This window comes from Lepisosteus oculatus, chromosome 11 (genome assembly GCF_040954835.1).
Source record: "Lepisosteus oculatus isolate fLepOcu1 chromosome 11, fLepOcu1.hap2, whole genome shotgun sequence".
NCBI classification, from domain to species: Eukaryota; Metazoa; Chordata; class Actinopteri; order Semionotiformes; family Lepisosteidae; genus Lepisosteus; species Lepisosteus oculatus.
Genome location: NC_090706.1, coordinates 36,241,648 through 36,257,569, shown reverse-complemented (window position 1 = coordinate 36,257,569; position 15,922 = coordinate 36,241,648). Strand labels below are relative to the sequence as shown.

General features: G+C 35.2%; 2 protein-coding genes across 3 annotated transcripts; both read right to left on the bottom strand.

Annotated features, from left to right (window-relative positions):
• Nucleotides 1-696: 696 nt before the first annotated feature.
• Nucleotides 697-4,080, bottom strand: LOC107077687 (ganglioside GM2 activator-like). 2 transcript variants are annotated; one of them, XM_015349767.2, is made up of 4 exons: nucleotides 3,937-4,080; nucleotides 3,166-3,321; nucleotides 2,275-2,454; nucleotides 697-1,969 (listed from the first exon to the last, which is right to left on the bottom strand). In XM_015349767.2, the coding sequence occupies exons 1-4, from the start codon at nucleotides 4,006-4,008 to the stop codon at nucleotides 1,814-1,816; spliced, it is 564 nt and encodes a 187-aa protein (XP_015205253.2). In that variant the 5' UTR covers nucleotides 4,009-4,080; the 3' UTR covers nucleotides 697-1,813. The 2 variants fall into 2 exon arrangements, with proteins under 2 accessions (XP_015205253.2, XP_015205252.2); XM_015349766.2 differs by having other exon boundaries at nucleotides 3,916-4,068.
• Nucleotides 4,081-5,807: 1,727 nt separating this feature from the next.
• gm2a (ganglioside GM2 activator) lies at nucleotides 5,808-13,727 on the bottom strand. The gene is made up of 4 exons (XM_015350046.2): nucleotides 13,407-13,727; nucleotides 12,971-13,123; nucleotides 8,865-9,047; nucleotides 5,808-7,280 (listed from the first exon to the last, which is right to left on the bottom strand). Exons 1-4 carry the CDS (start codon nucleotides 13,512-13,514, stop codon nucleotides 7,125-7,127), a joined length of 600 nt encoding a protein of 199 aa, XP_015205532.1. The 5' UTR covers nucleotides 13,515-13,727; the 3' UTR covers nucleotides 5,808-7,124.
• Between the last annotated feature and the right edge of the window lie 2,195 nt (nucleotides 13,728-15,922).

Here is a 15,922-nt window from a genome sequence, read left to right as displayed (position 1 = left end):
AATTCTTTCCATAGCCTCATGGAGGAGGGGAATGGTTACTGAAGTGGCTTGGAATCCATATTAGAATCATTGCATCAATAAGAGCAGAATTTCAGTGACTAGAGAATGGCATTGTTTTAGTTCTCCTTTCTTAAATTAACACTGTTGCATTTGCTGAAGTCCTTAATGGAGAAAAGCAAAATCAGCTTTTCAGAAAATGTTCAGAGGACCTAATCTGCAGTCATCTTGTTTAGTAAAGCACATGTTTGGACAGTACAGTGGCATGGTGATTTCTGAGCATTGCTACCTCACAGCTCTTGACTCCTGGGTTCGAGTGAGGCCTGGGATACCATCTGTGTAGAGTTTGCATACTCTCCCTGTGGCTACATGGGGTTTTTCTAGGTGTTCCAGTTTCTTCTCACAGTCTAAATGCAGTATTTGTTGACTAATGTCTTTAAACTGTCCCGTGTGTGTTTGTGTGTGTGTCCTGTGATGCACTAGGGATCTTTCCAAGGTGTGGTCTTCCTTGTGTACAGTGTCTGCCAGTTTAGACTCCAGCTCATAATGAACTTGTATTGAGCTAAGGGGTTATTTACAAATGATTTTTCTTCAATATTCTAATTTTATTTAATTCTCAAAGGTTGTTCTGTTCGTCTGCCCTCACCAACTAATGAATGAAGCAATGCAGAAGATTGTTTTTTTTTTATTCCTCGCAAATATTTTCCAACCTTTATTGTAAAACCACGTTCATTGAGATTAAAATCCAGAATGTTACACAAACAGGAGCACCTGGCAAAAAATAACACAATTATGAGAACATGCAATTTCCCCAAACACATATGCCCAAGGCTACAAGAACCTCTGAATTCTGATGCAGGGACACTAACCACCTTGTCATTACTCAATTAATTCTTTTCTATAACATCATTCTTGGGATTTTGTGCCAGGAATGGGTGCCTAACATATTTTGACAATCCAGTATGTACAGTAAGTGTGTTATGATCTTATATAAAGCTTACTGCAACACAACAAAACAATAACCCCACATACAGTAAATGTTTGCAAGTGACATGTACTATAATTTTCCAGAGTACACTGGAGAGATTGTAAAACAAGAAATTTAAATTCTAGACTGTGCTCTCCTCAGTTTTTTGTGGGTTCCCCTGCTACCTCACAAAGACATGCTGCTAAATGTATATTGATCGGTGTCTTTAAATTACCCCTGTACTATATGCCTGTGTATTTGTAGACCTGTCTACAGTTTTTGTGCCTCTTGCTGGGATTAAGTAGCTTTCTGAAAATGTATAACACATTAGTTTGCTCCCACAATTTGCCTGGATCCTTTCGAAAACCTGAATTAAAATGCACGCATTGATTTTTGAATACTGTATTTTCAGGAACTTTTTAATGATTAAATCCTCTTGCCGAGAGATAATGAAAATATGTAAAAGAATCTAATAACACATTGTCTTGCTCAAGCATTTGTCTTTATTCTGCCAGTCAGTATAATATGCAGAGTTTAAAGCCACTTGTTTTGACATTTAACATTGTCAGAGGCAGCAGGACCACAGTTTTGGTTTCAGTAGAATGACAACACATATGAAGCCCGAGTTAGACTTTTTGATGTATAGTCAATGTCTCAAAGGCTTTTTTTCATTTAATAAATTACCTCAGTTGATGTTGCTTGCCAATGACATTGCTTTTATTCATACATTTTAATTTTTTTATACATTGTGTCATTTAAACAGTATGACGCTTCATTGATTAGCTCATAGATTTATTCATGCAGACAGACGGTTTTCCATGTTATTATTAACCCCCCCCACACACATGACTATTTTAATTTCATTGAAACTGTAGTCTGAAAACAGACAATCTCCTTCTTCCCACTAATAGCTTTGATTTGGACTTTGTAAGTGCCACCAGCTAGAAAGCTAGGAAGTCTCACTTTTGGGATGTGAAAGGTAGTTGGAGGAACATTCAGCACACCCTGGAAAAAAAAAAAAAACAATACATGTAATTCCTTCATTTGCTATATTTGTGCTCCTTGCATCCCTTATATAATCAGGCTGGACTTTTTATTTTTTTTCTTTTTACTAAATGAACACCCAGATTCTCTTGTTGGCTCAAACTGAAATATTTTTTCTTTTCGACATTAAAAAGACAAACGTGTTCAACTTTTTTAAGCAGTTGGAAAAATTGCATTGTTATACATTTACAATTTCACTGAAAATAGTTTTTATACGGTATATCTTTCTAGGTAAGTAAACAGCAGGAGATTGCGATTATGCTTACTGGTTTGATGGGGCAGCGGCAGGACCCTCCATATGACACAATTCGGGATGGGCAAGAATTTCCTGGAAAGACCTTATTCAGTTTCTCACAAATGTTACGGTAGGTACAACTGCCATACTTAAACAAACAAGGCACTTTCATCCAAAACCAGACGGCCCTTTTCTTCACTTGAACCTCAATCTAGAAAGAACGGAACAAGAAATATAAATCCTTTTAACCTGCTCAACAAGGGGCTTTTGTAAAAATGCTAAAACTTACATTCATCACTTCAAATTGCCTTGGCTTGGTCTTCAATCTTTTATGAAAATATATGGAAATACTTTCAGGAAACTTTCTCCTGGCATTAAAATTCTGAGACTGGGGCACTGCCTGTTTGCAAGGGCTATTGTTCAGTTTTGTTGTCCCTTGCAAACAATACAGACCAATATCCTCATTAGTCATGGATAAGATGTGTGTTGAATTTAGGCAGACAATATAGCATACATATGCATATCCATATCCACGAAGTACCTAGTGAAAAACTTATGAAGGTTTAATAAATACTTAGATAAATAGGGCTGGAAATCGAGTAGTACAGCACGTTTAAGTTATTTAATTATCTTCTTTCTTGTAGAAGCTGTTTTTTTGCACAAGAAATATCTCAAGTGCTGCCCCCTTTTGGGGAAAGACACAAAAAGCACAATAGCCTATCTCTGGAGAAGCGCAAGTGATCCTTCAAATAATTCAGTATTTAGGTAAACCTTGCAAATATATTTAAAAAGCATGTTTTTATTTGAATTACTTTAAACAGTTAATAGACAACTGGATCCAGAATGTAACCACTTTATATAGAATAAATGATTGCTATACGGTGATAAATGCAAAGTCAAAGCAAAGTAGTTTTTTTCTTACTCGGAGAGGAGCTTCTATTGGCACCTTCAGTTCACCCAACAGAGAGACTGTGATGGATCCAGGTACGTAAATGGTATTTGGGAAGTTAAGATTTTTGATGACAAGGTCATTCTTGGGTCCACAATGTGCCCAGTTTGATGAATTTGACTTGTCAATCTGAAATACAGTGGGAAAACAGATGAATAATTAATTTTTAATACAATTTCACAGCACAATAACTCATAAACACTGTTTAAACCTAAGCCAAGGTTAGGTTTGAATCATTCCATATTTAGAAAAGAAAAGATATACGAGATGGGGTGTGCACAAGTAAAAAGAAACACATGAAAACAGAAATAAAAAAGCAGACATAAAGTAATTTCCTTATTCTTTTTGTCTAGGAGATAAAAGTTTGGAATAAGTGCTTTACATTGGAGACTTTATTCCAACAGAGCCCAGACCATAATATAATCAGTGTACCACTATAATGAGAAAACAGGACACTGAGAATTAACCCTTAACTTAAAAAAAAAATTAAACTAAATTAAAAAAAAGAGCAAAAACTGTAATCAGGTTTACTAAATTAACCTGAACAAAAATGTTATTCACTCACAGGGTATTACTTTTTTATTGAAAGACACACAGAAAGTTATAGTTAATTACAAAAAAAAAAACTCTCCTTATTTTACTTCATTCAAGTTTGGTGAAATGGTAAGTATGTAGTTACACTTACAGTATATACACCATCTGATTCCCAAGTAAAGCACTTACCGGTAGCATTCTCGGGCCTACCTCAGCTGTGTTTCCAAAAGCGAGAAAGCAGCAGAAGATGCTCAGGACAGCAGTGAATCGCAGGGAAGTCATTTTCAGTCTTATGCTGGTGGGAACATACTAAGAACTCCAACAAACCTCCTTATATACCTTGATTCTTGTTTACCCTTGGGTATCTCAAGTATACGTACAATTTTATTCTTTTATTGTCACCCATTGGTTCACACAAAGCACTTAATTATTCTCGGTTCCCATTTTCTCTAGAATTATTTTTTTTATCATTTTCTTATTTGCCATTGATAACTTGATCACCTTCTTTTGTTGAGGTGGTTTTGTTTTAAACCAGAGACACATCGTTCCGTTCACAAAACCTTCTCCAGTACAGTTCTCACTCACTTAAGCAAAGTAAAACAAAATCTTGAGAAGTAGATCTGTTAACATGCTTTATCTTATCCATTCCTCAGGGGGCTCACGAGGTGTGCGAGTGAAATGATGGTGAAATTTAAGTCAGGATAAGTAGAACCATGACTGTAGATTAATGATTCCCAAGAAAGCATGAAGCAGCAACACAACTGAACATAAGGACATTTACTCTGTTTTACTTCAAAAAGACTTCACTGACTTCATTTATTGTAGTGGCATTACTCAGCTATGATTAGGATTTCTCCAATTTAATCAAAACACTAATACATCCTAACAAATCTACAGTTATCATACAGCATAATAGTAACATTACCAATCTTGTGAATATATCCTAATATCACAATGGTATGGAAATTTCAGTTCAGTACAACCTGTGTCCACCTATGAGCTTGACCCCAAGACACAATTTTATTTTTAGATCTTGCTATAATTTCTGGACCTTACTCATATTGACTGTTTCACTGTAAAGCCTGTGATAAATCTCAGAATTGTTCTGATATCTGCACCTTACGTTGTATTGTTTAAGCCATGAGGTTGAATACTTATATCTGCAGTTTATGCTCCTGCCACCTCGCATATTTTCATTGTCTTGAATGCGAGTCACTCTTAATGAAGACTTTGACTAAATGTTTTTTTACAAAAGAAAAAAAGAGGAGCTTTAAACTGAAAAGCTACACCAAGTTAATACAGTATAAATGTAGGCCACACTATATTATTAATGCTATAAACCTGATTCAAAATAGTTTTTATCATGATAAATTTGAGTTGGTAAGATAAAATATCCACAGACATTGGGCATCAATTGGAGTTAAATGACCAAAGCAGAATAAGAATTATAACATTGGCAAAATTAAATCAAGAACAACTATATGATCAGATACATCAAACTTTAAATTGTGCATATCAAAAAAACCGGAGAGGGAAAGTTTTACAGCTACAATCACAAATTCAGTTTCTCAGAGTAAATGTATTTTTATGATGGAATCCATTTTAATATATTTTCCATCTATAGTACATTCACTAAATCAACTATTTTATTATTTTTTAGGTATTCAGATGTCTCAAGTTAGTCCACAACAACAGACACAACTAAATGGTTGTGCTAATGTGTAATTGAGGCATTTTTAAAGCTTTAAAACTTGAAGCTTGAAGAAGGGTTAAGATTTGCACACATTTCCTGTGGCTGTTTTCAATGCTATTAATTTTGGAAACATTGGTACCCAAGAGCACGTATTTTATTGTATATACATACAACCCAATGGACTTCAAAGCAGTGTTAAAGCAATAATTCCCAACTTTACTCATAGACTAAATCTTCTTCTAAGTGAAAATAGACCAAGCCAAACTCTAGAATCATTTGGTATTTAAGTGTTTGACTAGCACTATCTGACTCAATAAGGATAATGTACACAAGAACAAAAGATTACATATGACACAGCCAGAAATAAGACGCCAGTCAGTACAACACAAAGCATTAAACAGAGAAACATTTTATTGCATTGAGATTTTAGTATCAGCCAACTGTTTATGTACCAAAAGGCAAACATTCAGATAACAAGTCAGAAAAAAATAGTACAAGTGACTTATCTCACACAGAATAAATTCTGATAAAGTGCACATTAAGATAAAATTTCAAAACAAACTCTGATTCAGTGTTACATTATTATGGTCCTGATCTTATTTTGTAATTAAAAAACTATTTAATTTAATAGCAATGAAACCACACGCTCAAAATAAATCAATAAAAATATGTTTTTATAGTTAGTTTTACAATAAACAGTTATAAATACAGTTGCAGCCTTAATCCTAATCTTAAAATTCTTCTGAATAGCATTCTTGTTTTCATATTAAGTTAGTATTTTTAACTTCTACTACTACTACTTTATATGACTTGGGAATTCCGTTACATCTCAGGAAGGTATTGGTTATATACTGTATACAAATACTCCATTAATGCTGCATTTAAAACAACAGTCCCCCATAACTGTGATCTGCGTTTTAAATGAATCCTATAAGTATATTATTCAGATTATTTCCGAAACAGCCTTCAAGTATTTGAGCTCCATTTTAAATGGATGTCTGTCCAGTGAAGGCCACATTTGGCAACAAACAAAAGCTAAAGGTTTCAACCAAAACAAACTGCAAAAAATGATACAAATATTTGTGTTTACGGAATTAGTATAAATGTAAAGATAAAGCATTACAATTTAAAATGATCTGCTTTCCAAATGCTATATAATTTCTCAAACACTTCCTCAGCCTACTGCAGAAATATTTACAGAACGTACCGTTAATGTTTAGATTTTTTTTATCTATCATACTTCAACCTTTGAAAATGTAAACCAAGCAGAATATTAAAATCAAATTTCACCTGAGCGTTTAAAAATGATCAGTTAAACATTTAAAGGGAAAAGAGTGTATTGAAAGAAGAATCAAGCTCAAACTTTCATTTAAGAAAATTTGTCAGCCACCATCTGTAGTTTCATATGTTAACAATCTTGGCAATCAGACGTGTCAAAGATGCAAAATATTTAATTACAGCTGCAGCAGAACCAAATTTCTCTGCTGAGCCGCCCTTTCTTTCTTAAGACTTTGAAGGACGACTTCAGCCCTCAAAGACCACAAGCGTTACTGAACTGTTATTTCAGTTATTCTTACTGGCCTGCAATACTTAGCTTGGTCAATGCAACATGTGTTAGCTTCTGTATGCAATTGTAAAGATTAAAGAAAGCATGCAGGTCCATTAATATTGCAGATCGAGGCAATCAGTGAAAGCACGTTGAGCATTAGTTGGAGTGTATAGAAAACGTCACTTTCAGACAGCCAAGTTCCAGCCCACTGTTTCCCAGGACGCCTTCAACTCTGTAATTTCCATTTGTCAGCCAGTAGGGAAGGTCCACATTGGGCAAGTAAAAGTCAGTCTCTGGCAATGTATAGTCTCCCTTTGGGGGAAAAAAAAAAAGAAAAATTCAGAAATGCAGGTCAGATTTGCACAATTATGGTGTAACAGGTAGGGTTCCGGACCTGTAACCGGAAGGCAGAATAGTACAGTTCTAAGCCAGATGCTTCCCTCAGATTTCAAAGATTATTTGAATACAGATATGAGATGCCTTGCATAAAAGCATCAACCAAGTAAATTCGTGACAATAACCTTAAGGAGTCTGAAATTTCAGAATTAGAAATATGACAGATCATTTTAAATGCTTGATTGACTTTGAATCCATTGACCTGTCCTGCTGACCAGGCCACTTCTAAGAGAATAACATTTCTACAATTTCTTATTTGAAAAATGCTATTCTTATATTTATATATTTTTAAGTCTAAATGAAAATGTGAACATAAACAAAATTCACCAATATATACTCTACTTAATAGACATATACAATCTTTCTTTCTGAGACTATAAATGAATTGGGAAAGTGAGTCTTCCAAGGCTTAATATGATATAGTATAGATACCAAGTACACATAGCAAGTATAGATATACAGGTGATTAAGCAGTGTCAGTAGCAAAACCTATTGGTCCACCTTTAAGTATCTTAAAAACTTAAACTCAAAACAATTAATAATATGAGAAACAACACAGTTAAACATTTACATGTAGATTAGTTTAACAAAAACAATATTATTACAAAATTTTGCTTAGTAATATTTACTTTTGACATTTAAGGCTTCCGTCATAAAGATCAGCCTTTATTCAATAATATTCTGGGAATCCTTAGAGAAGTCGCATTTGTAGATAAGTTGCAAAAGATTTCTTGTGACATGATTTTGTGGTTGACAAACAGAGTGCTGACAGTTTGTGGTGCAACTGTGCTCTTCCAAATTTTTAAAGTTGCATTTTCCTTTAAAATATGATATTTAAAAGCCTTTTTAAGAACAAGTTTATAAAAATTTCAGAAAAAGACTAGCAAATTACATATACAGTAGGTTCTCAGTGTCTGCAAATTTAACATTCACCAATTTAAATTTGGGCAGAGCTGGAAACCGAGTCATAGCGTAACTGCAACATTCATATTAGAGGCGCAAAAAAATAGGATTGTAGATTGTTTTCATATTGTAACGAACGCTCCAGGCTCTGGGTCAGCAGTGTGGGAAATCACAGGCTGGAGACGACTACCATGTTTTTGCCCATTTTATTATAGTGGGTGCTAATCACGGATTCAGGCTGAGAAAGTGATGGCTGGATGCAGAAGAGGGGTTCCTGTTGTTTATTTTAATTGATTACTATAAGCTTGTGCTTGCCGTTGTTTCTTTTAGTTGATCAATGTTATTTACATTAACTTAAACCCAGTGCACTAGCACGTTAATTATCATGGAAGGGAGAGTTACTTTTGCCTTTAAACCATTCAAACTATAGACTTTATTACATTATGCGATGCGACTTAGGCTGTTCAGGACAGATGGCTACACCAAGCCCTCATGAACGTTGGGACCCCACTGTATGTAATTTTGATACAGCCCTGGGCTCAAAAAATATCTCTATAAGAGCTTGTGCTTCTTTTATGACCAATGTGATGAACTCACAGCCTTGAAAGGGCAGTGGCAGGGAATGCCATAGGTGTGCAGGGGCTCTGGACAGGCCTGGCCTGGGGGAATCGCCTTGTCCAAAAGTTGACAGACGTCAGTGTAATCACAGCTCCCAATCTCTTCCACACAGGGTACCTTCACCCAAACCCCATATACTTCTTTCTCCACAGTCAGATTGACCTGAGGGGAAAAAAAAAATCATGAACACTGATGTAACACAACCAATCCATTTTCAGCTTCTGTTCGAACAGTATTCCATAAGACTTGGGTATGACACAACTCCACTTGCACACACATTGATAATGATGTTATTTTATACAGCAAATAGTGTATTCCAAGACTCTGTGCATCAATGGCACACAAATGAGAAGACATTAAAGACAAAAACAGGAATGACACCACAATGGCAACGTAAATATTAAGAGAGCACAATGAGTTTTGAGTTATGTTTGTAGATCAACAAAAATGAACTCAAAGTCCCTTAGTCTTACGCTGAGTCTTTCACTAATTTTGCACGCGGCAGAATACAATCCTGAATTGGAGAAAAAGATAGGTGACATTCAAGAGTTCCTGCCAGAGCAACCGTAGCCATTCATTATGGCCTTGTACTGTATCATTACCCACTTTCTCCTACAAATCCAAAGCCCCTTAGCTATAAGCTACAAATTCCAAACGCGACAACATTAGCACACTTATTATTTTTAAATTTCAGATTTTGAAACAGTTTTAAGAAGGCGTTTTAGTGTCTTCCTAAAAGGGTGACTCTGTTTTATATCTGAGCAGGAGGAAAAAAGTTTAACTTTGTGGTATAAACTAACAATATAAATGCAACACATTTTACCGATATAACCCTTAACAGGAGGGGAGCATGTGATTCTCAGTTGGAACTCTTAGCTTTTCTTGCATTTTCCACATTTATTCATGTGACTGCTGATAAGAACATGATGTGAACTCAAGTAGCCCATTACCTTACGTAAGAAAACCTTAAGTGCTGTTTCCATCCAAGCTGTGACAGAGACACAAATATCTGTACTTAGGAAAATGTGTTTTTTTTTTGTAAGCTATCGTTAACACTTTCTCAAATAATACAATAATACCTTGCAAATAATGAGGAAAGGGAATGCATTAAAAAGAAATTTGTTTCAAAATTCCCAGCACATAAAATTGTCATCTCAAATACTACATCATGACCAATTAGAAACATATAAACATAAGATTAGATTAGGCCTCTTTAAAAAAAGCCACTCAAGCAACTTTAAATCTTCCACAAAACAGCAGTGTTTTTTACCGGTTTCCTTCTGTGAATTAAAAATTCAAACTCTTACTCTAATACATACTTAATTTGGGAGGATGTCAACCCCTAACCCACCTAATCTGCTCTCAAGTATAAATATCGTCATTTAAGCACACCTCAGACAGGTGAGTTAATAAATCAGTCTAATTCAATTACACCTTATTATGTCTTAATTTGTTTTTAACCAAGCTCCGGAAATCAAAGATTAAGTGCATTTTTACACATGCTATCACCACAGTCGATTTTCTTGAAAGGAAAACTAACATTCTTCAGTATGTCACTTGACAATGGTTCGACAGCTCATCCAGAGTGACTATGAGACCTTATGAAACTTGTGACTTACCAGTTTCTGTTCAACAACAACATGCTAAAACCTGTATAACACCTACTGCATGCCAACGTCAGGAACATTTCAACCTTAATCACACAGAGAATAACAGAATAATCCATGGTACTTCTAAGACTTTTATCAGAAAGCATTTCTGACATAAAAACAAAGATGCAAAGACCAAACTAAAAAAGAAAATGTTTTGCACATAGGTTTTACATCTACTAAAATGAAAGTTTGGCTATTTTTCAACATTCTTTGAGTTTCCACCATGTAGAAGCAGACAAAACCGTATATACAGAATTTTCTGCTCATAAAACTAGGGTCACTGGGATCAATTACTAGATTATTGTTTCTATTGATTATTGTTAATTGTATTATGTATCTGGCAATGCAAATCTGACTTTACAAATCCATATGTTCTAAAGTATTAAGGATATGATTGTTGGAGTGGGTTCTTTACACACTAACAACTTAATAATTAAAACAATTCCTTAGAGCTAGGTTTAGAAAGAACAGGTCATGGATTATGACTGCTATATTACACACGTACACATTTATATACTAGTGTCAATGCAACTACTGGGGAATTATTGCAACACAGTACTTGTAAGAAGTCTATTGTTATGACAAAAGTTAAAACATACAAGAAGACCCCTAATATTTTCTTCTCTAGAATGTTTTGACCTATTTTACAGTTATATATAAAACATTTGTCAAAAGTCACTGTCATAAAGTCAAACCAATGGATTTTTTTTGAATCAATATTCAAACACAATCCAGAGAGCAGAAATGTAAAGTACTAGGAAGAGCATTTTAAACGAAGAAAACGAAACATTTTGTTTTTACACAAAGCATTGTGGGTGTTTTGAGAAAGGCTACTCAGCCATAGTTCTGTAGGAGATACACTGGCTTCTTTCAAAAAAACATAGTGGGTATTTTGGCTGGATGAGATCGAGCTCTTAGCACCCTTTTTATATTCATATGCATTGCATGCTAAGCTTTTTATTTTAATGTTCTGGGCTTCAAGCACTGCAAACAAAACCATAATTTCACCACTGGAATTTCCCAGTGGTGTGTTAGTGTATACAGAATGAAACTAAACTGTTCATGGAACACTGAACTTTTTCATCAAAAAAAGTTACTTCCTTGTAGCAGCATGTTTGCAATTTTTCTAGTTGACAGTTTTGTTCCTTGGTATCCTAAACGGAATGTATCATATGACTTCCTTGGGTTACATCAGAAGCCATTAAAGTCTCAATACTGTAGATTGCTCATATAACATACAGTATGACCATACAGTTTCTGATTTTAACTTATAACAGGTTTTTAAGGTTTGAATAGTAAAAACACTGTAGTCGAAAGCTGGATTTTGAATTTTGTTATAAGGTGTAAGGTAGGCTACATAAAACATATAATGGATCGTCTAAGAGGGTACTGTATAATGCCAACAACATAAAGCCTATGGTTTTATAGCTCTAGAAATAAAAGATTCATGACCAACGTTCTTGACTGTTCTGTTGAACTTTGATACAACAGAAGAAACCGTGAAATTATAGGATATCAGAATTCGTTTTAGATCCCTATAAGCATTTATTTATTCTTAAAAGCAAGAATGCAGGTAACATCCTGACATGAATGGATTTAGTTTGTAATGTGCACACTACGACTTAAAGAAATAAAAGTAGAACTGAGACACTTTCAGCTAGCATGTGAGATTGGCAATCCTGGTTCAGGTCTTTAAACCAGCATAATTTGTTTTCATTAATATCTTATTACACTCCAGGGTTTTTGAGTTTCAGAGTCCCTTCGATCTCAACCCAAGGTTAATGTTCCTTATATATAAAAAGACACACATTGGCGTTACGTGTGAGAGTGAATAGTCACATTCAAAATGTATGGCTATTTTCCAGTGTTATGTACTCAATGTGTAAAAACAAACATTACCTCATTTATCCCTCCTAAAGAACAGTACTTTGTAAAAGAGCAGGCATTAAAGATAAGTGATTTATAGATACGATAAAATAGTCTTTTAAATTTAACCTTCACCTTATGGAGATTCCCGTCTTATAAAATAACTGAGACTTTGCAGCACACTATACACGTAAACGTTACCTTGCAACCAGTAACATCGACACCTGCAACTAACACGAGAGGAGTCCGAAAAGCATTTTGGAAACATCATATATAAGTGAAAGCCTTTTGATTTTTGCTCTGGCTGAAAAGAAACGAAAGTCATTGTATCGACAAGAGTATTTAAATTCTTCAAATTAAATAAATATATACAGGAGACGCAATGGTATATGGCGCACTGCTAACACCAGTACCCCAGAAGTAATAGCATCATGGTGCAGTGTATTTGACACGTTAATATTCTTGGGTAGATACTGATTAATGCTTTTCCTTCAGTTTTTGATGCTGGATGGGTAACACATTCTCTGAAAGCATGCTTGCTCTCTCTTCCCCAGCCCCCGTACTCACGGCCAGCGGAGAGGTAAGCGCTACTGCTGTCGAACCCGCCGCGCTGGCTTTCAGGTCCCCGGGAATAGAAATGGGATCCGGCGACAACGCCAGACTCTTCATCACCGCCGGGTCTTTGGCTTGGCCGCAGTTCTCCCAGGAGAAACCGATGACCTGCAACATTTGGACAGTTAGTGTCTTCTCCGGAACTTTCTTCAGGTGACCCGTCTCCGCATCACCTGAAGAGAGAGGCGAAAAGACTTTATATCTAGCAAAATGCACCACGCCGGAGGTAACAAAGGAACGCGAATACAACCTGTAAATAAAAACAAATGAATCTATTATGCTTACAACTGTTGGTCACACGCTTGTCTTGAAACACATTTACTGTAGCAATGCGGGTCTTGTCAGTTGCAAGTGTTGCGAGGGTCGGTGCCGTGTTTCATATCGCACTCACCTTGGTAGATTTAAAAGAGCTTCTTTTTAAAATGTATTCGCATCTTCCCTGCTGAAGACAAATGCACAACACGCACAACAATAAAGAGGAGGAAGGACTGGTGTGCATTGTAAAGGCGGAAAATAATTCAGGAAACGTTTTCAGGCATAAATTCAAGGTTTGATCTGTCTAAATCAAACAAATGCAGAGACTGGATATTCTCTACTGTTTCAAAGCCAAAGGTTGCTGCACAATGTCCAGAGAGAAAACTGTTTTGTTGGCTTCACTGAAATGTCGATTGCATTTCTTCCTGATTTATTTCAGTTTTTTTTCCCACACGATTTAACATTGCAGAGACCTCTAAAGGAAGGAGGACCGAACAGGACTTTCTTTCGTGTCGTGAAAAAAAAATCGGCATTAAATTCGCACTGTATCGATATACTGTATACTGTACTGCAGAGAAATAACGTACTGTAATGTGAGTAGAAAAAAGGTATTTTAATGCCTTTTAATGCAAAATATTATATTACATGCATCATTTTGCTTCTTCATCAGAAATTGTTTATTTTGGAAACTACCCACGGTTTCTTTTTTCATGGTTATAAAACTGCTCAAAATGTTGTTCTTAATTATGTGAATTAAATGTATTATGTGAATTAAATGCAGAATGTAAACTAAATTCAGTTTACTGATGGTAGCTTTGTCAGGACCTTCTACTTTTGGTAAGGGTAGAAAAAAATGGATGTTAAAACTATTAGGCTAAAAAGTCTTTTTATATATATATATCATATATATATATTATATATATCATTTTAATAATGAAAAAGGTTATATTTTAATAGTAACTTTATGTGAGAGCTTTAGTTGACATTTAGCGTGAACAGTACGAAATATTCCTTTAGACAATCACACGGGAGGATTAGAATTAATTTATTTTCGCCATTGCTAAGGAACTGTATTTTATTGCTATAGGACTATTTAAAATGTTAACTTTTCTACTAAGTACATTTCAGCATGCTTGCCTTTCTTAAATACACGCCCTTCCCATAATTGTACCCATTCTTTAATGTACCACTAGGTGTCACGCTGCTAAAGATCATCTGGAAAAACATTTACCAACAAATACAAGAAGTACAGTTAAAAAAATAGTTTTATTTACAGTATTGTTACTGTTCTATACAAAATGTTTCGTTTCTCTTTCTGGTTTTGTTACTACTGAATATTAAGTATAATATGCAATTTTCTTAATCCTTCTTTCTTGTTTCAAAAAACTATAAATCAATGGAGTCAAAATGGTTTACCGCTGTTTGCATGTCCTTAAACTAGTGTTCTCGTCTACAAAATAATTATTTTGGCAGGTATTGACAGGTCTTGCACTTTGTTGAGTCAAATACTTTAAGACAAATTATCAGTGAGTTCATTTGTAGCAGTCAAAAACAATAAATATAGTTAAAAATATACACATTTTTAATTAACTTTTACAATAACGAGAAGTTGTGCGTAACTGGAAGCTTTCATTTTCTGAAATAATTGTCTACCTCTTCGTTATGTATTTAACTCTGTGGCTAAGGATCTGTGCCTGTGGCCGGAAGGTTGCCAGTTCGTATCCTGCAGTCGGCAGAGGAATCCTACTCCGTTGGGCCCCTGAGCAAGGCCCTTAACCCCAAGTGCTCCTGGGGTGCCGTATAAATGGCTGACCCTGCGCTCTGACCCCCAGCTTCTCTCTCTGTCTGTTTGTCTCATGGAGGACAAGTTGGGGTATGGGAAAAGACAAATTCCTAATGCAAGAAATTGTATATGGCCAATAAAGTGATCTTATCTTACCTCTGCCAATGCTCATTGTGCGTGAGGTTTTTACACATGGGCACTTAATGCTTCCATTTATTTTAGAAATTAAATCCATGTTAAAGTTTGATTGAGAGGCGCCTAAACATAAATGTTCATAAAAGATTAATTATTGAAGTTCCATTTAAACAGCACTAATATGAGTTTATTAAGACCCGTCTATCTTGTTAGTCGTAGGGAACAAAATTAAACTGGCGCTGTTTCTCGTTTGTGTTTATTTATTCTATTGATATTTTTGTTGGCTAGAAAAATAAATCCTAGCTACTAATTACCCAAGAAAAACTGAACCTATTCTTCATTTTAAATGAGATTCCTGTCTGTTGGCGGCAGTTGATGATAGGTAGCAGTGAAAATAATTTACAGTAACCACTAATGAGACGTTTTTTTTAATTGGGTGGTGTCATTTATTGTCAGCTTTAAGTGTCTATATAAAGTTGCCTAACTGCCTTTTCTCTCTCTCTAAAGAACTGGCATTATCTCCAGGTGGTCACAAATGTTATTTCTCTTATATTTTCAGTGTACTCTGTGTGCTATTAGCTCAACAATTAGCTCATTATAGTCTGCATGTGACTGCAAAGTAAATTTTGAATAATACAGTTGGACCCACGAGACGTATGTGACTCACTTAAGCCATCTCTTATCCCTGAGGTGTGCCAAGAGATAATGGACAATTATTATTCCTAGCATTGTGA